The 23,136-nt window shown below is 35.1% G+C and overlaps 1 protein-coding gene across 1 annotated transcript in view; it reads left to right on the top strand.

The window, feature by feature from the left end:
* The window catches only part of LOC145610661 (cationic amino acid transporter 1-like), a 65,070-nt gene extending 44,831 nt beyond the window's left edge, over positions 1–20,239 (top strand). Inside the window, exons 6-7 of the mRNA XM_081665964.1 lie at positions 3,218–3,636; positions 18,882–20,239. Coding sequence (XP_081522090.1) covers positions 3,218–3,636; positions 18,882–20,239 — 1,777 coding nt within the window. The remainder of the gene's footprint in view (positions 1–3,217; positions 3,637–18,881) is intronic.
* The last annotated feature ends 2,897 nt before the right edge of the window (positions 20,240–23,136 follow it).

Here is a 23,136-nt window from a genome sequence, read left to right as displayed (position 1 = left end):
TAAACTAATTAGTAGTTATAATCACCAAAATTTCCAAAATATCATTACTATAAAAGCCCTAAATCAATTGTTCATAAAATCCCTAAAAATCAAGTCTTTAATAATTTTTAAACCCTAACTTATAATTTTATGAAATTTGAAAATAAAACACTTTATTATTTAAAATTTACAATTTTTAATCATCAAAACATAATTATGATACTAATCAAACATACTTTGAATAATTAAAACCAAAACCCATAAATAAAATCATCAAAATAGCTAGAATGAAAAGAGGAGAGAAAAGGGAAGAAAATAAGACTAACCTTTTTGTGTGGGAAATTTTTTGGGATAAATGGAGTATTTATAGTGTAGAGTAGGTTAGGGTAGGTTTGGGCTTCATAAAATAATGGATTTTAAATGATGAAATAGGTGGCCCAAAAGTAAAAATAGGATGATTGGGTTCATAAGAAAGATGGGCTACATTTGGATTAAATACTTGTTGACCCAAATATAAATACTTGTTTTATCTATAATCCAATAATTAAAATGGTTTGACCCAAAATATATTTTATATTTTAATAAATAATTTATAAAATACATTAAAAATACGGGGTATTACAGGGGTGTCTTATGCACTCAAGGTGTTTATACACTGAGGTGGTAAAAGAATAAATAACAAATGTTGTTTTGTCACTAATAAATCAAGAATTGAAATCGGAAACTTGCCTTGCTTGATTTGATTGTGTTTGGAATGTTTGTATTGTTATGCATATGAGTCATCACCAAGTTTAAACCTGTAAATAATGTGAAGTGCAAGATGGATGAGCAATAAAACTCTGGATTGGTGCACATCTGGAGTAATGACAATCAGGGGTTGGGGTACATGGGGTATTAGCCGTGTACTTTTCTCGAGTCTCTTATTTCAAATATTTTTTTAATACTAGGAGTTAGGTAAGATCTCATACTAACTACGGTCACGGAGTCGCGCCCGTGGTCGTTAGATGTTTATTGATGTTTTCGAAAGAAGGCATGGGGTTTTTCTTTATTGATGTTCCAAATGGAACATGGGTTGGACAACCTTGTCTATTGCTAAATCCAATGAATAAATTGAAATGAGTTAGCTACCGTTAACTAGTGAAGTCTTAATAAATTGGATAGTTGAGTCATGTGTGGAGTTTATTATTTAATGATGCATATGTGTGATTTTTAGTAGCATGTTAGGTATTTCTTAATTATTTCGCAGCTTGAATGTACTCAGCTTTGCTTATTGCGTGCTTTTGTGTGTATCCTTCTTTGGTCATGGCCTTCGCCTTTCAATGACCCTGTGACGATCCAATTTTTACACTTGTAATATTGGGGAGCAGAATGACCGCAGGTTCTTACACATGCAGCATTCATCAGGGTTGTGGGATCTTGAGTAGAGAGTTGGTTACTTGCATTTCATTTCCTTTGCAAATTTGAATTTATTTTAATTCGATTTTATTTGACACTAATTCTTTTGGGTTTGAATTTATTTGAACACTGAATTTAATCACTTACTATTTCTATTGGGTTTTGAATAAGGGCCTTAATGGTTCCAACTTGTAATACTTATTTTGATTTAATTCATCTGTTTTGAGGTTTATTTATAACTGTTTTGGTTTTCCGCTGCTAATTTATGAGATAGCCTTAATGTTTGAACACGTGGCGGTAGCACACTAGTAATTCTCTTGAATTTGTTCAGGTTATATACAGGTTTCTCACAGGTTTTTAAGAGAGAATTATTGGGGTGTTACATTCTCTGTTTTGCTTAGAAGCTCAAAAAAATGGGTCTTACTCTTTTATGTCAGTGGACATGAAATGTAGCCATCTATTATGGGGTTTACTTTGTCAAAGTTATAGAGGTTACCCGTTCAGTGTTATAAGGGTTACTCGGTTAGTGTCATATGGGTTAGTGTCTTGCTCTAGGAGTTACATACTTTGTTCTGTTACACGTAGTTATTCTATGAGAGTAGTTGTGCAAAAATCACAATATTAGCAGCAGTCGTTTGAAAAAAAAACAAAAAGGAAATAGTGTGTGGGTAACTATTGATTTTTTTAACAAAATGATAAAAATAATAAAAATAAATTAGTGGGATGGTAGTTATTTTTGTTCTTGTTTTTTTAAATAAAATTAATAAAATAAAATAAAATTAAAAAAAAAAAAAAAAAAAAAAAAAAAAAAAATAAAATAAAACTAAATGCATGAGAGTTGAGCATTGGGGTTTTGGAGCACTCTCATCAAAACGACTCTTAAATTATATATAGTATAAGATGTGTGTTTTATATGTAATATTTGAAAATAGAAATATTTAATAAGCTAAATTTTCGGAGATTGTATCGAAGACAAAAAATTAGGATACCCATGCAATAAATAGATTTTCTAAATAACAATAACCTTGTAAAAGATTTTTTTTTTAATTTTCTTTTCATTTTACCAAATATTTTTTAGAATTACTTTCACCCTTCATATCATATATGATCATCAAGGTTAACAATTTTCAAATTATTCTCTTGTGTTATTGAAAAATTGAAACAAAAATTTGTTCGTTTAATTTTTATTTTATTCATATAATAAATTTGTGATTTTGTTGAATATATATTACTCTTACACGATTTATTTGTTGATGAACAATAAAATTTGTTCAAAATCGAAAAAAAGGAGATATACCAACACAAGTCATCAAATTCAAAACTTCGTCATCCATGTAAGTTGATTAATTACGTCATTGTTCTTATTCGATTCAATTTAAGATTGAATAAAGTTTATATATAAAATTTGAGGTAAAATAGCTAATTATGATAAAATTGTGTATAGGAACTTTTTTTTTTATTTTTTGAAAACATGTCTGTAATAACTTAACTCAGTAGAAAATAATATTAATATGAAAATTATTGTTAATGATGTATTCTAATAAATTAGTGGTATAAGTTTATAAATTTCTGTTGTGAATATGATATTCACTACCATTATTCGTACTTTTATAGAATTAAAAATTTATAATTTAATACAAAGTATAAGTTATTTATTTAATGAGTCATAATGCATACCATTTGGGTGGTTATTAAGAATTGTCAAATTAATATGACAATTGATAATTGCACTTAATTATATTAGTAGAGTTAAATGTATATTTTATTTATTAATGTTCGACTTATACAGTGCAATTAAGTCTATAAACAATTTTTCATTTGTGTTTTTATTCATTTTTTTCAGCAGTTGGAAAGACATTAAAGTACAAAAGGTTAGGATGATAAAACATAGAGGTTGTTCATGTACAAAAGATGATTTCCTACCAGAATACTCCTTCAAAAGCTGGACTAATTATTTAAATGCTCTAAAGGAAATACCAACTAGACTAGTGGATCGTATTGTTGCTCGATCACAAGATCAAATAGAGATAAATGAAGTAAAGTCTCGAAGCCAAAATGAGATGAATAAGATTCTCACAGGGTGGGACCTTATATGGTTTGGTGTAGGCACTCTTATTGGGGCTGGAATTTTTGTGCTTACTGGACTTGAAGCTAAGGAACATGCTGGTCCAGCTGTCGTCTTGTCATATTTGATTGCTGGTGCATCTGCCATGCTTTCGGCATTGTGTTACACTGAGTTTGCAATTGAAATTCCCGTTGCAGGTAATTATTAGTAACAAAACTATTTGTTATGTTGTTGTAACTTTCTATATGAACTATTCCTGAAATTAGAAGAAAAAAAAACTAATATATAAGCTTAAATTTATTTATTATTATTTTTTTTTGAATAGAGCTTAGATTAGCATAGTCAAATGATTTACTAGGTCCAAATTGATAATTATTTAATTATTTAGATTAAAGTACTTTTAATTAAAAATTTATGGTTATATTTCCTTATTTTGTATATTATATCTTATAATTTGAACTTAACCTTCTTAGAAAAACTTGATTTAATTAGGAGTAAAAACAATAATTTTTTTAAAAAAGTACTATCGACTTCCAAATTTATTAAATCGGGATTAGCTAGGATATATAAAATAAAATAAAAAAATTCAACCACTAGTAGAAAAAAATGATATTTGTAACTGCCCCAAAATTGACTTTTTTGTAACTGGCATTGTTGGTTGTGAATGCCACCGTTACAATTAGTGAAACTTTTTCGTAACTGACTAATGTTAGTTACAAATAATGTACTATAAAAACTATGAAAAAATTTTGATGTATGGAAATTATAACCTTGGTGACAAAAGATAAATCATTTTGTGATTATCATGATAATTCTTCTATTTTTGAAGTATACCAATTATATCAAAACTTTATAACTCACAAGTACTGTCAAACTCTACTTTGCAATCTTATCCTCCTAACTTTACCACTACCTTGATATCGAGTGGTTCTAAGATCATCATACAGAACAAGAATATCCTTCTTCCCCTCCTCTCCCCCATCTTATTATACTACTTATCCCCTCCATCAGCAATCCTCAATCATCATTATTTTTAACTTAATTTCTTTTCTAGCTAGCTTGTATTTTTTAACTTAACAACACTTACCCACAAGGAATTCTAAAAAGTACTCAACTCGGTTCACTTGACCTAATACCTTGGTTCAAAGTAGTTAGAAAATTAGTTAGTTGGTTTATTTAAATTCTTGGGCCGGGAAGCAATTTACCGTATCCATCAATTAGCACCAGAAAAAGTAGAAAACATTTAGGTCAAGTCATGGGCATACTTGTGTAGTTACAAAATATATGATATACATAATAATAATAATAATAATAATAATAATAATAATAATAATAATAATAATAACAACAATAACAATAACAATAATATTAATAATAATAATAATAATGATAACAATAATAATAATAACAATAATTATAAATTATTATTATTGTTATTATTATTATTATTATTATTATTATTATTATTATTATTATATCTCAAAAACAAAAGTCATACAACCTACAACAAATTAGTGGGAAGCCGAGATACAATCTGGGCCCCCACTCCTCTAGCTATTGCAAATTATTATTATTATTATTATTATTATTATTATTGTTATTATTATTATTATTATTATTATTATTTATAAACAAAAGTCATACAACCCACAAAAATTAGTGGGTAGCCGAGATATAATCTGGGCCCCTACTCCTCTAGTTATAGAAAAACATATCCTAGTGAAAATATGAGCAAAAGCACGAGCCCCGATGTCCTGAGCCGTCAAGAACATCTGAACCCGCTTCAATAACGCAACAACCTCAGCTCCTTGTCTAATTCCCTAAGTGAAGAAAAGGAGAAGGAAGGAACTCATATCCAATTGAGCGACAACTAGAATCATACTTGACCCACTTCTGATGAGCCGCATCAACCACAACCCGTCCAGGAACAAAGTCAAATAGCCCAAATTCTGTCAAAGGAGAAGACCCTGTCAGATCAACGTAGACATCACAACCACTATCCCAGGAATAAGGTAATACATCTGCACGTCTAAGGGCCCCGTTGTTCCCTCTAGATAACCCAATGTCCACCTCTTTTCTGGCTAAAATCCCAGATCAATAACAAACATCAACAAGAGTATCCCGAACAACATTGTGTCGATATTTAATACCCGCCATACCAGCACACGATATCGCGTGATCATCGAAAATATTCGTAGTGAAAACCCTTGAGCAAGCAGTGCACGACGTCAAAACAGAGAATAAAGGCACCTAAGCGTTAACACAACACACCTCGATAAGTCTTTACATTCATTGTATAAGCCAATCATGAAATTGGTACTGCCCGAAGCTAAGCAGAGGTGTGATCTCCTTGCTGTGATTTCCACAATGCTGATTGATGAGGAGATAAAAAGAAGGTTGATTCCGTAGATGTAATAACCTTGGTGAAATATATATATATATATATATATATATATATATATATATATATATATATATATATATATATATATATATATATATATATATATATATATATATATATATATATGCAAATTTCTTCATGAGTTTAGGGGCAGCGACCTCACTAGAATTACTCAAAATGTCAGAGTCAAGCGTTCCATGAAACAAATGCAACGCATCCGCGAAGGCTTGACCATGGCCAGCTACATTAGCATGTGGAGAGCCGAGATACAATCTAGGCCCCCACTTCTCTAGTTATAGCAAACCCGATTCTGTTGAAGATGTGAACAGCTGCACAAGCACCTATATCATGAGTCCTTGCGAACGCCTTAACCCACTTTAGCAACGAAACAACATCATTTTCTAATTCCCCCAAGGAAAAAAAGGAGAAAGTAAGAAAATCGTAACCAATAGTCTTACAATGCGCCCCATACTTGTTCCGTTTGCGCTGTGCAGCAACCGACACAACACGACGAGGAACAAAGTCGGACAACTCTAATAATGTCAAAGGAGAAGATCCCGTCAAGTAAACACACACATCAAGGCCTTTATCCCAAGAGTAAAGGAACGTATTTGCAGCTCGTAGAGCCCCATTGTTGCCTCCAGTCAACCCAAAGGTTAACCTCCTTTCTCGCAGAAATCCCAGACTGAAAACAAATAGTAACAAGGGTGTTGCGAACAACATTATTCTGATTTTTAATACCTCCTATATCAGAACAAGACACTGCATGATCTTCAATTATAACCCCATCAAAAACCCTAGAGCAAGCGAAACACGGCGCCAAAATCGAGAACAATATGAAACCCCCAATGTGTAGTAAAGAACATAATGGTAAGCCTTACCATTCATATTCTGACCTAACCCCAATATTGGGACCGCTCGCAACCAGGCAGAAGAGTTATTTGACAAGGGAATAAACGTGTCGTCAATTGTCTATCCCTAGATCAAATACAATTTATACAACCTAAACAAACCTAATACGAGTATAAGGCAAGCATAGGGGTCGAACCACAGAGAACGGATAAACACCACCAAATGTTATCGACAATTAAGCTAGTCCGGAATAGGAGATAAATAAACTAAAGTCTAAAAATGCTAAAACAAGAAATAAAACATTAAGGGAAATGGTTTAGGTATAGCATTCACTTGAACATAAACAAAGGCATAGAAATTGAATTAATTATGAACTAAACATGCTCAAATATCGAAATAAAGGGTCCAATCTAGCCGCCTTCCGGGGTCAATTGGCTTCTCCTAACATAGCCTCTATGTTTCCACATTAGAACCATATACTAGGAGGTACTATTAAATAACAATCGATAATAATGAACCTTAACTAAGTCAACTTCCGTTCCTTGTTAGCAAAGATTCACTCTCAATCAACTAACAACATGCATTTTGCAAGTAGATTAAAGAATATCAAGCATATAAAGACTTTAATCACAAATAAAGCAACTCTAAACCTAGAACATGCTCAAGATCCAACTACACCACAACCATCCCCTTAATGGGGAAATTACTCACTAATCATGATAATAACAAGATTAATTAACAAATAACCAAGAATCAACATGATTAACAAGCAATACCAACAACTAAAATAATAATAAAAATAAAGCAATAAAAATAGAGGAGAGAGAGTTAGAGATTCTCATTGATTGAAGATGTAAATCAATAGAAAAGATGATCAATTTCTTCTTCAAAATCCAAGTTCAACAATGGTGAAACCCTCACTTTCTCTCTCTAAACTATCCTAACCCTAAGCTAAACCTAGAGAGAGAAGCTCTCCTAAAAACTAAAATTAGAGAGTAGAATAATAGCTAAGATGTTCTCCTTCTAATTACCCCAAAAATGGGTATTTATACTAACTTCATAAAACTAGGAAAAATAGAAAAATAAATAAAGAAAATAAATAAAGAAAGAAAAGGAAATAAAAAGAAAATAAAAGAGAAAAGAAATAAAAGAGAAAAGAAAATCAGAAAAGGAAAAGGAAAACAAATAAAAATAAAAATAAAAGAAAAAGAAAAATAAACCCACAAAAACATCCCCAATTCCAACCCACGAAACAAATCAGAGCATCAGACCCCTCCAAACTCTTTCTTCACTTCGAATTCCTTGGCTGCTCTGTTCTCCATCCAACACCACGCAAGAAACCATCATCACCGTTCATACTTCATCGTCATCAATCAAGCATCAATCGTGGATGTCCAATCTTCATAAAAATCACGTGAAAAGCTCGTGATTGACCCACAATTGCGCGCCCGCACAGACATCGCACAGAAGTCGCGCAAACCTTCTGCCTCGACTCTAATTTTGGAGTCCAATTGGTGCGCCTTCTGATAGACCTGCGCGGCCGCGTGGTTTTGGTTGGGAAATCGCTGCTGATTTGCGCGGTGAAGGGGGCAGCAATGGTGGAGTGCGTGGTTGTTGTTGATGGTTGTTTTGTTGTTGTTGCGGTGGTGGAAGAGAGCAGGGGAGGTATGAATTTTGGGGTGAATTGAGGTTGGTGGCTGGTGGTGTGTTGTTGCTGCAGTTGCTGTTGATGTGTGTTGTGAAGATTGATGGTGAATGGAGGTGGTTGTGGGGTTTGCTGGTGATTTTGGTGGTAATTGCTGGTGATGATTGGAGGTGGTTGATGCTGTAGTGTGTTGTCGCTGCAGTTGCTGTTGGTGTGTGTTGCGGTGGTGTTGTGTTTGTTGTTGTTTGTGTGAGCAGAGAGTTGGAGTGTCGTGAGTTGCTGCGATTGAAGGTGGCTGAAATTGAGTGGGTTGCGATGGCTGGTGGTTGAAATTGGTTGCGGTGCTGTGAGTGTGGTGATGTGTGGTGGTTTGTGGGAGGTTGTAACTGCTGGTGTTGTTGGTGTGAGGCTGTTAGTGTGTGTGATTGCGTGAGGAGCAGGGGAGTGAGGAGAGTTAGAGCAGGGGAATTGAGCAGGGGAGAAGGAGAGTTGGTGTGTGTGTGGTGTAGGATAAGGTGATGGTGTGATGAAGGTTTATGGGCAGCAGCTTGACTTGATTGACTCGGGTCTCGAACATCCAATGCAAACCACTTGACTTTGAAATCCGTGCTTCAACCCGAAAACATACCTACACAACCAAAAATACACATTGGAGAATCGGGACATAAAATAAGATAAACAAAATAGAAATAAATAAAAATGAAAATAAATAAAGGACGAAATAAAATAAAACCAAGACAAATAAAATAAATAAAAATAGAAATAAAATAGAAAATAAGGGACATAAAACTAAACTAAAAATAATTAAAACTACGCAAGCAAATAGAATAAAATAAAATACGAAAATAGACTAAAACTAATAAAATAAAGAAAATAAATTAAAACACACCAAAATTACCAAAATAAACTAGGAACTTTATTAAAAAGAAAACAAGAGAATAAAAGGAAAAATAAGGGAAAAATAAACACGAAAATAACCTAAACATTACCCCTACGAGTGACATAAATATCACTTATCATTATTCCCCTGTTGGGATTTTCATAAGGTAACCTAACGCAGAGATAAGGAGAAAGTGGATTCTGCAAAAGCAGTAACCTTCGTGAGATATATATCTGCCAATTTCTTCATGAGTTTGGGGGCAGAGATCTCACTAGGGTAACGCATATGGTCAGTCTCCACAGTCCTATGAAAAAGACTAAGAGCATCATCGAAGGCCGGTCCCGGACCAACAATACTAGAATTGCGAAGAAGCGTACACTGAAGACTAGTAGACTACAAACGTGGCTTAAGGAAAGCATAGTGTCGAACATCACTTGCTGAATAAACACTCAGTCGGCCATAAGAAAAAGTCAAGGTGGTGAGACGCCATTGCCTATCACCAAATCCAGGCCTCGAAACAGTAACAATGCGCTCCAAAGATGCTCGAAGGGCCACTTCAAAAAGACAAGGGGGACAAGTGCGCATAGCAAAGTAACAACTCACATTGTATATCATTAAGCTTAGAAACAAACATTCGTTAGCACAATAGTCTTCGACACTCTCTACAAAACCAGTTCACCATAGAAAGAGGAATCCGCACTGACACCACCCAGCGACATAACACCATGCATAGGACGACTAATATCTAGAGGAAATACACCAACAAGACGGCTACGAGGGTCTTCTGAGGGCCTGAAAACTTCTATTTTCTCAACGTTGACATGGAGGCCGAGTCGAGGCGCCTCCGCCAAAATCAACACCAAAACCTTTCCTACCACTAAGATTTCACCAATAATAGTGCCGTCATATAAATACCTAGCTTGCTAACATAAGCAAAAGAATCCCTAATTGGCACACCAACGAATAAAGAACAAAAGCAAAAAGCAAAGGGCCTAGAGGATCACCTTGTTGCACCCCCTAACATGACAATGAGGTATGCTCCCTGTAAAACAGCCTGACTGAATTAAAGTAATATAATTCAACCCAACGCGAGAGTGCTAGATAACAAAGACGAACCTCACGCAACAAAGCCAAACAGTAAACCAAATTAAAGGCATTCTTGAAATCCACCAATAAAATAGAGAGTCCGACATCACCACCACGAGCCTCAACCAAATTAAACCATTAACAACATGAAGAATAGCTTCACCACCCACCAACACCCCAACACCAAACCGAAGACCTCCTAAATTACTTCCCAAACGCGGACCAATTAAAGTAGCCCCAACTTTAGAAACCAGACACCTCCAAACGGTACCCACAACAATAGGCAGAATACTACCACCAGGCTTAACAAGAAGCGTAAGAGGAGCACTAGCAATGTATTTTCCCAACTCAGCAAGACAATTCCCAGCAACAAAAAGATTATCTACCTGCGTAATAGAGTACACCAACTCATCCGAAATAGCAACTAGAACACCACTCAAACAATCCATAAGGTGTTGAGCACACAAGCCGTCTCTACCGCATGACGTACCTCACGAAAAACCCCTTATATGATCCAAAACAACAGCAAAAGTATTGTTATTATTATTATTGTTATTATTATTATTATTATTATTATTACTATTATTATTATTATTATTATTTTAAGTTGTCATTTGAGGACTTCTTTTTTTTTCATCATCTTGCAAACTTTCCTCTTTTTATTTATTGATGGATTTTTATCAATCATACATTACATTGCTCTTACAAAATTACATAATCATTTAGAATAAGATGTACGACTTGCCTTCAGCACAATATACTATTGTTTATTTTTTTGCCAAACAAATCATATTTAGGCCATGTTCAACAAAATTTAGTGGTAGCGTATAGCGATTCAGTAGCGCGTAATTGTTAGAGTAGTAAGTAGCTGTCAATTAGTTGTGGGTGGAGGTTAGATGTTAAAGTAACGATTTATGTTGTAAGTGTTTAAAAAAATTAGTGAATGAATACTAGAATACCACATATTGTTTAAAAAAGATTCGACCAACCGCTACCCGCTACCTTTGAAACGGTTCTATTTTGAACGTTTGAGAAAAGCTACCCAAACGCTACTTCTACCCTAACCTCTACCTGCTAAAAAATTTGGGGAAAAGGAGGGCGGCAGTTTCAAGGGTTTGTGAAAGGGAAGGGGAAGGAGGCATTTTAGGACCAGGGAATGTGGGATGTTTCGGGGGTATAGGAAGAGGGGTCATGCGTTTTCAACGCAGGAAAAGAGGTTTTGGGATGGGGAAGGGGATGGGGTGGGGTTGGGGTTTACAGTGGGGGGGATGGGGTGGGTGATGGGTCGATGGTTTTTCTTTGTTTTTATTTAAATTTTTAAAAATTTTAGACTAATAACAAACACGTAGCAAGGAACTTGAAATAACATCTTTATGACTTTGTTAATTAGTTGAGAATATTAAAAGAAAATGCAATCTAAAGTTGGAATTATTCCACAATAATCAAAAGTTAAGATTATTTTAATAAGAAAATCAGTTAAATTTTGATTTATTAAGACTAAATTATCTTAAGATTTATAGAAAAAAGTGATACATTATAATTTGGTATAGTAGGATTTTTGATAGGGAGCGTGAAGTGTCATAAATGGTGAAGGTCTACTGAAGGATCGATGTTCCATGTTAATGATGAAGGAATGAATGTATGGGATTTAGTTGTTATTAATCAAAGACGAATGCAAGGAATAGTGGATGCAAATAGAAATAAAGATATGGAATTGAATGTGAATAATATGTGTTGATGATATAAGTGATAAATGAATGGTTATGGTTGTGATATAATACACATGTTCCATTTCTTTCTAGATAAGTTATAGGGTGGTTGATGGCTAAAAATGGTCAAATTGTGGTGTAAATATATATAAGACTGGGATTAATTGTAGACACATTGATGAGCTACTAAACGCTAGATGTTGGCAAAATATGGGTGCTAGTATATTATATAAAATTTATTATGAAGTTGACTACCATGATTCTTCCTCTTATGAAATACTACCTCCGTTAATAGTTTTCTGCAACATTTACCAAAAAAAGGGTGCTACATATTATTTAATTTGCAACAAAACTTTTTCTTTCCTAATATAGTAACAATTTTTTGATAAAATGACCAATATATCCTTATTTAAAAATTATTAACACATAATACTCTACATAATTACAAATTATTATAATTCTAATCTAACTCTAATCTAACTTAATCATCTAAACTTTTCCCCTAAACTAATCAGATTCATCCCTAATTTCATCTCCCCACCACCTCTCTCCTCCATCTCCATCTCTCAGTTCATCATCATCACTCATCTTCTTTGATCTTCATTTCACAGTTCATCATCATCATCTCTCATTTTCTTCCTTCTTCATCGACATCTCTCATCTCAATTCGTGGTATATCTCATCTTCTTCCTTCTTTATCTCTCATCAACTTCTTCATCGTCATCTCTCATCTTAATTCATGGGTGGATGTTGGTGGTTTTTGGGTGGGTTAGGTAGATTTGGTGGTAGTTGTTTGTGGGTGGTTTTTGTGGTTCGTAGGTGGGTGTTGGTGGTTGTGGTAAAGGAATCATATTTAATTGGGTGGTTTGTGGTTTTGGGTTTCTGATCTGGTGGTTCTAGGGTGGTTTTCGTGGCTATTGTGTGGATTTCGGTGGTGGTTCATCGGTTTTGGATGTATTAGCAGGTTTGTGGGGGTGGTTCATGGGTGGGTTTGGCTGGGTTTCGGTGGTGGTTAGGTTCGCGGTTGGGTTCCTAGGTGGTTTGCTGGGTTTAGCTTGGTTCGTGGGTGGTTTGCTGGGTTCATGGTTGGGTTTCGGGTTTCGAGTGTCGGTGGGTTTAGTGGTTCTGGTGGTTGTCGGTTGGTGGTTCTGGGTGTGGTTGGTTATGGGTTGTTGTTTAATTGTTTTTTTTTTCAGGTAGGAATTATACTTAACCAAGTAGTGCCTTTATTTTCTTTTAATCATGCTTTAAAATTTTTGCCGAGGAGTCCATGCTACCCCCCTTTGTTGCCAATAACTGTGAACGGAGATAGTATACAAAAATTCCTCCTCTTTAACAATATACTCAATTGGTTTTTTCATCTTCAATAAGTTCTTTTCTCAATCTTTTTAATTTTTGGTAGAACATTCATATTTTAAGGATCCACCATAATATCAAAGAATATTCAAAGGTATCCCGTTTTAAAACCTTGAGTAACATAGTTATAGTTTTATTTAACGAACTAATAGACCTATGGATGACATAACTAGAAAGCGCATCTCAAGCCATTGGTAAATTAACGAAACATAATTAGTAACCATGTTTCTTACGGTGTGTCTTTAATAATTTTCTATTTACCTACAACATAAGTATTTTTCGTCAACTTACTTATTTTCATTAACCATAACTTTCGATTAACCAACAATAAAAAGAACGAACCACATCTCGTGTAACAAAACCCTCCCAAAATTCGCACACAAATTAAAGTAACTAACAAGCATAATAATTAATAACCACATAATTAATTAAGTAAGAGAGAGATCGAAAGAGGAAAGACAATTATACCTTTGGCATAGAGCTTGGCAAACACGCAAGCCTCCAATGGCTCTCACCCTCGAGACCCGACCCGAACGGCCCCTACCCCGAAGCTTAGTCCTTAGAGTATTAGAACGAAAGTGTTCTCCCTTGTGGAGATCCTTTCAAGTTCAAAACTCAAGTGCCCTTTCCCAGTGCCACGTGGTTGGTATTTATAAGGAAAGGAGCCCCTTGAATTTCAATCTTCCATCAATGTGGAAGAGTTGGTAAAAGGAATTTTAAAATTTAAATTTAATTCAAAAATCAAATGAATCAACAAACAACAAAAGTCAAGTGGTGAGCAAGGGGTTAGGTGAGGACCACAATGATGCTTAAGTGCCTAGCATCAAGCCCCAAGGCTCGATGTGATAGGCGCAAAGGTGCGGCTGTCTTGCTTGCGTGCTGCCCTCGCACGCCCCTTGTTGCACCAAGCACGTGGGGGTGGCTATAAGCATCGCTTACGCATTATGCTGGCCACATCAGCGTGCATACGCACACATAAGTCACTGCCTCAAAGGCCCTAGGCGTGCGAGCCTATGCTGCCTACTGTCGCACACTGCAGCACCCCGTACACCGCACCACCTTCGCACCAAGCATGCACCCAGCTCCCTCACACACACATCCTCACACGCACGTCGACGCACCAGCCCAGCATCCCTATGTTGCCACATGCGAGCTGTGCAAGCAGCCCAGCTGGCCGAGGGTATGCTCGGGGTTTTGTGCCTTAATTTACGGGCTTTTGCTTTTGGGTTTTTGTCCCGATTTTTGTGTTCCATAGATAATTAATTCTAAATTGATTTTAGAACCAACATTTGAGCAAAATGAAAATAAACAAGTCTGACTTAATTAAAGGAAAATTTCACATTTGCTACCAGCGAAAGGACCCTAAATCACATTTGATACCGCTTTAATTTTTTATTTTATATTACTACCACCTAAATCACCGTTTTTTAAAAATCACTACCACTTAACGGAATCCATTAGGATTTCCGTTAAGTTTATTAAAAAAAATAATAAAAAATTAATTAAAATATAAAAAATTAATTAAAAAATTAAAAAAATATATATAAACCAACCTCCCCCATACCCTGCCACCCCTCCCCTCAACTACCACCACCCTGCCCTCCCCCCTGCCGGCGGCCGGCGCCCAGAGCTTCGGTCGGCGCCGGCGCGTACCCACCCCATCCCTTTCCCCTACCCCTACGCAGCCAAAACGAACCGCCCTTTCCCTTTAATTTCCCCGTTCTCGTTGCCCGACCCCCACCCCGAACCAAAACCACCCCTTTCCCCTTCCCCCCACCGGAATCCGTCCCCGCCAGCCCCGTTCCCCCCACCGAATCAACCCCCCTCCCCTTCCCCTACCGTTCTCGGCCTTCACAAACCTTAAACCACTCGTCCACCACCCCAAAACCACCCAAATTGAAGTTAGGGTTTTGTCTCCTTTCTCGATTCAGGTTGGGGTGGGGGAAATCGGTTGTTTTAGCTTCAATTCAGGTTGGGGAAAAGGGGAAATCAGCCGTTTCCGGCTCGATTCCGGTTGGGTTGATGTCAGGGTTGGTGTTTATGGGTTGGGGGTGGTTGTTTTAGCTGTTTTGGGTGGGGGAAGGGTGGTGGCAACAAAGAAAAAACTGTTTCGTATCTATCCTAAGCCTCTGAACTCAACGAACGATCAATCGATCACATCTTTCGGGAAAAATAAAAGAGGAGAGAGAAAAAGTAGTTTTAGTTTCAGCCCGATTGAACTGTACTTAGAAAACCCCAAAATTAGTTGTTGTTGTTGATAAATCTGATTGAAGTTAGTGAGATTATTGATCAAATTATCTTAGAATTGAAAAAGCATGGTGAAGGAAACCGAATTTTATGATGTTCTTGAGGTTAGCCCTACTACTACTGAAGCATGGATGTTTTGGGTGGGGGAAGGGTGGTGTCGGGGCTGGTGTTTAAGGGTGGGGGTGGGGGCAACGAGGAAGGGATAAGGGAAGGTGGTGGGGCTGTCACCGGCGCCGACGGGTGGAAGGGAGGTTGCTGGGTTTTAAAAAAAAGCCATGGCGGTCGAAGGTGGCAAACGGGGAGGTAGGGAGGGTGTCCGAGGAGTGAGGGTGGTTGATGTCACTAACGGAAATTGTAACGGAAAGTGTTAAGTGGTAGTGATTTTTAAAAAAATGGTGATTTAGGTGGTAGTAATATAAAATAAAAAATTAAACCGGTAGCAAATATGATTTAGGGTCCTTTCGCTGGTAGCAAATGTAAAATTTTCCTTAATGAAATTCAATTTTTTAGTGCACAAACCAAAATTAATTCAATTACCATTCTTTAAATTATTTTTGGTTCAACTTGATGCTACAAAAATTAAAGGGCAATTTTCACAATTATATAACCAAACATAAATTAATAATGAGACTTGACAAAATTAAAAGGGGTTGAAAAAAAAAATCATCCAATGAAAAATTTCAAACACAAACTTGTGTAAACTTGAAATATAACATCTTCCAATATGAAGATAAATTAAATTCCAATCACAACTTTGAACTTTTAAGACTTTAATCAACTCCAAAATGATTAGTATCAAAAATTAGTTCAACTTGCAATCTAGAAAGTCAAGATCCAACAAATTAAACGATTAAAGATTGGATCTTTAACATTTTAGGGGTTTCAAAAATACCATAAACATTCACACTTGAAACAATTAATTTGCAGAAATGTGAAATTGCAAGTTTATGTGAAAAATGAGCCAACTAAATTAAGCACCTATTATAATTTTATAATCATGCTTAAAAGGGCTTATAATTGCAGTAGATTAATGATGTAACCATACACATAATCTAACATTAACATGCCACAATTAGAATGAAAGAAGAAAGTCGATTATACTTTTGAAGTGTGCTTCGCTCTTTCTTAGAGCTCTTACTTTAAAGCATAAAGTTTCGCAAACGCGCAAGCCTCCAACGGCTCTCACCCTCGAGACCCAACCCAAAAGGCTCCTACCCCAAATATTAGTCTGGGATAGACCAAAAGTACTTAGAGTATTAGAACGAAATTGTTCTCCCTTGTGGAGATCAGAACCTTTCAATTTCACAATTCAAGTGCCCAATTCCAAGTGATTGATATGTATAGGGAAAGGAGCCCCTTGAATTTCAATCTCCCATCAATGTGGGAGAGTTGATAAAAGGCATTTTACAATTTAATTTAATTCAAAAATCAAATCAAAAAGAAAATGAATCAACAAACAACAAGTGTTAAGTGGTGATCAAGGGGTTAGGTGAGCACCACAAGGGGGTGACCACCCACCCCATACTCCCCAAGCAACCCACACACAAACCGACTCCCCACATACGCGGCTAATACCCGCACGCCAGCTAGCGTTGCCAGCATTGGGTGAACTTCCTCGTTGACGGCCTAGCCCCTTGGCTGGGCCTTCTAGCTAGCCCATGCGTAGGCCACGCACCAGTCCGCAATAGCAAGCCTTGCTGACGTGGGCTGCTATGCGTTGTTGGGTACTGCTTGCTAGCAAGCATGCCCCGCTGGTGCGACCATGCGCGAAGCCCAGCGAGCTCTCGCATTCTACTGGCCTTACGATGGTATGGTTGGTGTTGCTACCTCGCCAAGCATACGCGGCAAACCATGCTAGCCTTGCGATGCGCTTAAGGCATGCTCGGCCATGCTAGGCATGCTGAGCTTACGACTGAGCCTTGCCTTATGGCCTTGGCTACGGCTGCCTATATTGCCCTAGCCTTTGGATTGCTCGAGTATTCTTAGGCTAGGGATATATTTGCTACTTGTTGTTTGCTTGATTTCTTATCTCGTTGATTCCTAAATTTGAATCGACTTGCGACGCTAGGTTTTATCGCCATAAGCTCGGAATTCGACGTATTTGTTCATAATACTTCCCTCCGTGTTTTAATAAGTGTTACACTTCCTTTTTTTGCAAAAAAAACTACATTTAAATATTAAATCTCTCGGTCCCCACCCAAACCCACTATTACTTTTTTTATTATATCTTTCCTCTCACATTCATTACTTTTCAATAAACTATTAACCCCACTATCTTTCTTTTATAATTTTTTTAATACATCAACTACCCCACTTAACTCTTATTTTATTTAAGTCAATTAAATTGCCTAAAACAATGTGTCACTCAAATTGTAACACTTATTAAAACACGGAGGAAGTATATGACTCTTTTAATCCTTCAGATTAATTCGTCGCTTCAGTTCGGTTACTCGATTGGGTGTGACCCGAAGGGTCAGTCAAGACTAAGCTATAAATAATAATTATGCAGTAATATTAATGATTAGGAGCGCCCTCCAGCTAGGCATTCCGATCACTTGACCTCATTGAATAATTAGCTTTCAAATAATTCTGAACCCTCTATTATCTGAATAATACACTTGTTCAAAGGACATCATTCCTTTCATACTTGAGCATAATCAGACTTATGAATTTTTTAAAGAAAATCGTTATGAGATTATTGAAAGTAATTTTTCCTTTTATATATTAGATATTTAAGCCATATCGGTACAAATCTGATTATTTTTGAAAAATTAGTTGGATATTGAAGCTCTAATTATTTAGAAAAAAAAACATTATTTTCTTATTGACAGACATAAACCGTTTGTATAATATATACCCACAGTTTGGTCATTGGTACAACTTGTATTTCGTAGGAATTTAGTGAAATAACTTCCTCTTAATTAAATGCAAGTTCCTACGGGAATCTAATTCTCCTGTCAACTAAACAAGCCCTTATTAATAATCATGTTTCAAACCTATACCATCATAGTTTCATTCTTAATTCCAACCCCGACCCATACTAGTATGTGAGTGTCTGATGGAGCCTTAAAAATTTGAGATGAAAGATATTTTAAGGAATAAACTTTAATTTAAATTATCCTTTGTAATTTGTATTGATTAATTTGCATTATTTTAAAACTAACCAATAAAAATTTATTGTATTTGTGCTACATGAGCTTTTTTCATAACTTTCAGTAGAAAATTAACTAACAGGTAATTAAAATGCAACTACATTTCATCAGGTGGTTCATTCGCATATCTAAGGGTTGAATTGGGAGAGTTTGTGGCTTTTCTAGCAGGAGGAAATATATTATTGGAGTATATCCTTAGTGGGGCTGCCTTAGCTAGAGCTTGGACATCATATTTTGCCACATTATGTGATCATGATCCTGAAGAATTTCGTGTCATAGCAACTAAACTTGGCAAAAATTATAATCATCTAGATCCTATTGCTGTGGTTGTTATTGCAGTCATTTGTGTCTTAGCTGTAACAAGCACAAAGTTATCTTCTCGTATTAACTTGCTAGCATCCATCATACATATGACAGTAATCATTTTCATCATTATTGCTGGTCTAACAAAAGCAGATGTTTCAAACTATAAGCCATTTACACCTTATGGTTTTCATGGTGTATTTCGGGCTTCTGCTGTATTATTTTTTGCATTTGTTGGATTTGATGCAATTTCAACAATGGCTGAGGAGACAAAGAATCCGAGTAAAGATATTCCATTTGGTTTGATTGGTTCTATGCTTATTGCCATAGTTACTTATTGTTTGTTGGCAATCATTCTTTGTCTGATGCAACCATACTCAGAACTTGATCCTGATGCTCCTTTCTCAATGGCGTTTCAAAAAACTGGGGTAGGATGGGCTAAGTATATTGTGGATATTGGTGCACTTAAAGGAATGACAACAGTTTTACTTGTTAACGCGATTGGTCAAGCTCGTTATCTAACCCATATTGCTCGAACCCACTTGTTGCCTCCATGGTTTGCACAAGTTAACAGTACATTTGGAACTCCAGTTAATGCCACAGTTATGATGCTCACCATTACAGCTACCATTGCCCTATTTACAGATCTTGCCGTCCTTTCTAACTTATTATCTCTATCAACATTAATTATGTTCATGATGGTTCCTGTGGCTCTTCTAGTAAGAAGGTACTATAACACTGACGTAACTTCACACACGAATCGCATTAAGTTAATTTTGTGCATAACACTTATAATTAGCTCTGCAATTGGAAGTGCAATTTATTGGGGAATTAGCAATTCAAATTGGATTGGATATGTTATAACAACATCTATTTGGTTTTTATCAACATTCATGTTAAGTATATTTGTTCCACAAGCTAGATATCCTAAATTTTGGGGTGTACCATTCATGCCATGGGTGGCTTCAGCTTCAATCTACATTAACATCTTTCTTCTAGGCTCAATCGACACGGATTCTTTTGTAAGATTTGGTATATGGACTGCCATTCTCCTATCATACTATCTGTTATTTGGATTGCATGCATCATATGACATCGCTAAGACTATGGTTGAGAATAGCATTCAAGATTTTCGAAACATAGAAATAATAGACCAAGGTGATTAGAATTTGAAAACTAACAATATAGTTAATCTTGTCTTAGCAAATTTAGATAGATAAAAATTTGTATTCTTTTCTCAAATTAGATGTTATTTTTTATTATTTATAAACATTCAATTTGTATTTTGAAATTAGATTTTATAATGCTAAAGTTAAAACAAAAATTTATTATTAAAATCTTCAACAATAAAATAAATGGCACACCCTAAATTGATTTTGGCACACCCCGGCCCTATGTGAGAAGAGCATAGAAATATGTGCTCTCACATAGGGGTGTGCCAAAATTAATTTAGGGTGTGCCAAAATCAGTTTATCTTTTCATGGCCCTAAACTTTTAAGTGAGTTTAATATCATTGCTTATAGGTATAAAGTGAAACAAAGTAGAGTATGATTAGAAGGTTTGGTTAATTAAAAGTGAATAAAAAAATAAAAGATTTGCCAAGAATAGAACGACCTTCCGGCGGTTTTCTAAGAATGGAACAACCTTTGGATTAATTCAAAATAAAATGGCCTTTGATACACATTTGCCAAAAATGGAACAAAAAACATGTAAACTGTTTTACAGGTTATATTTGACACGTGTTACATGTGTATTGGTTAAAATATTTGACATCTATTTGGCAATCATAGGAAATTTGATTTGAAATATAATGATAGAGACAAAAAAGTTGGGAGCCACCAACAAGTTTTTAAATAGTTGTAAACCGTTCATGGTCTGATCATTTTAGGCAACCACTAAAAGCGACAAACCGAAAGGCAAAAATGATTTGATCCATGAAGGTTAAAACACTCCATTCATAATCCATGATATTACAAACTCCATAATAGTCATGAACTATGACATAATATTCGTGTAACACCCCCGATTTACTTACTAATAATAAACAAGAATTAAAGGAAAAATAAACAACTTTGAATAAAACTGCGGAAGCATACACCTAAATCAGAGGTATTACCGCCACACTCGACAACCTGTCAAGTGTTAAGGCTTACAAAATCCCAATAATTACAACCTAATAATCTAAGTGAGCTATTTATACAACTTTACAAACTCGATATAAAAACACTAATCGATCGCTTGAGCTCCTTTAGCTACGATCACTTGATCAACATGCTTAAACAAACTTGACTGCTCACCATTAAGGACAAATTCCAAAACAGATCGTCGCAGGGCCACCATAAGAAAAAGACATGGCCACAAACACAAATAGCACAGCAAAACAAGACACACGTCAGCAAAAAGCTGAGTAATCATCACATATCATAGTACAGAGAATAATAGATTAATTAACATAATTAGCTCACTTAAACAATGTAGTTCAAAACTACATTACACATTGTACTCTAGAAAATAACCTTTGTCAACTCAACCTTGAATATTAATACGAACTTTACTCAATTAACTCATATAACACATAAGTGTGTCATGCTGGCTGTTCTAAACCTAGCCTTGGACATGGGTAATTCGAATAACAAACCAACAAGTATAAAAACTTGAATACTACAAATAATCAGAAAACACCTTGAACCAGACCACATACGGGCCAATTCCCACTGAAGGGGACCATAGAAAAATAAATAATAAAGATTGTACTTCATTCTTAACTCATGATTATCATCTCCTTACCAACATGCCAAGGACTAAGGTCTATAACGCCGAGCCTCAAACCAAGAACAAAATAATAATGTTTACCCTTTTGATCTCATGGATCAAATAATCATTCACAAACTAATAAATAGTATCTCAATAATGGCACATGTTCTCAAATAACATAATATTTCAATTTATAAATATCTCAACTCCTAGGGTAATCAAACTAAGCTAGTACCCAAAAGTTATTAAATCTCAGCCCAAAAATAATATATGAAACCCTAAAACCTTAAGAACAATACTCCCTACAACAAAAACATTAAAACCCTAGTATAGTTGTATAATCAATTATGTACAACAAAAAAAAATAATACGATACTCAAATCTAATTAAATCATATAATACCATAATAATTAATCATATATACAAAGAGTACAAATAATAAATCATATCACACATAACAATACAAAAATACAAACATCTCAAAAATATAGTGTGATTACCTTCTGGCTAAATAGCTTTAACTACGGCAAGAAATAGTCTGGGCAACACTGAAGTCCGCAGGCTTTGATTTTACAAAAAAAAAAAAAAATCTTGAGGCTTCTCTATTGATCTCAACATGATGTAATCATCATATGAAACATTGGACATGATGATGGAGATTATTGAACGGAAAACAAATTAAAGAGAACAAAAGTTAGTTTTAGTATATGAATGAAACACATAAAAATAAAATTGGCCGGCTGCTTTCTTTCTTTTTTAAAAAATACACTATTAGAATAATTAAAGAGAATATTAGGATTTAACATAGTTTATATAGGACAAAATAAATAAAGTCATATTTAAGCATAGTTAGAGCTATTATACTCGTAATATAAATTTTTATCTAAGCAAAACTTAGTTTAGCTATAAAATATATTAGATAAAATAATGGAATTTTCGGGTATTACAATTTGGGGATGATGGTGTGGATTGAGTCATGAAGTCAATTTCACCTGTATTGACTTCTACTTAATTCTTATAGCGACATGTATTAATTGCAACCTAAAAGACATACAAACAAGATCCAATTCGCTCCATACTAATTGTTCTAAGTTAGTTGAATATTAAATACATCTATAAACTTAATTATTTGTGATCACTTATATTAAACATTAAGATTACTAGGAACCAATTAAAGTATGTAAAATATATAACATTGTTTTTAGCTATTTAGTTTTTAGCTATATATATATATATGGGAAATTCTACATGGCGTCTTCTAGGTTTCAAGTTTTCTACATGGAAGACAAACTTTTTTCAAACTCTATTT

This window comes from Chenopodium album, chromosome 24 (genome assembly GCF_948465745.1).
Source record: "Chenopodium album chromosome 24, dcCheAlbu1.1, whole genome shotgun sequence".
In the NCBI taxonomy this organism is placed as follows: Eukaryota; Viridiplantae; Streptophyta; class Magnoliopsida; order Caryophyllales; family Amaranthaceae; genus Chenopodium; species Chenopodium album.
This window is presented reverse-complemented; position numbering and strand designations above follow the sequence as displayed.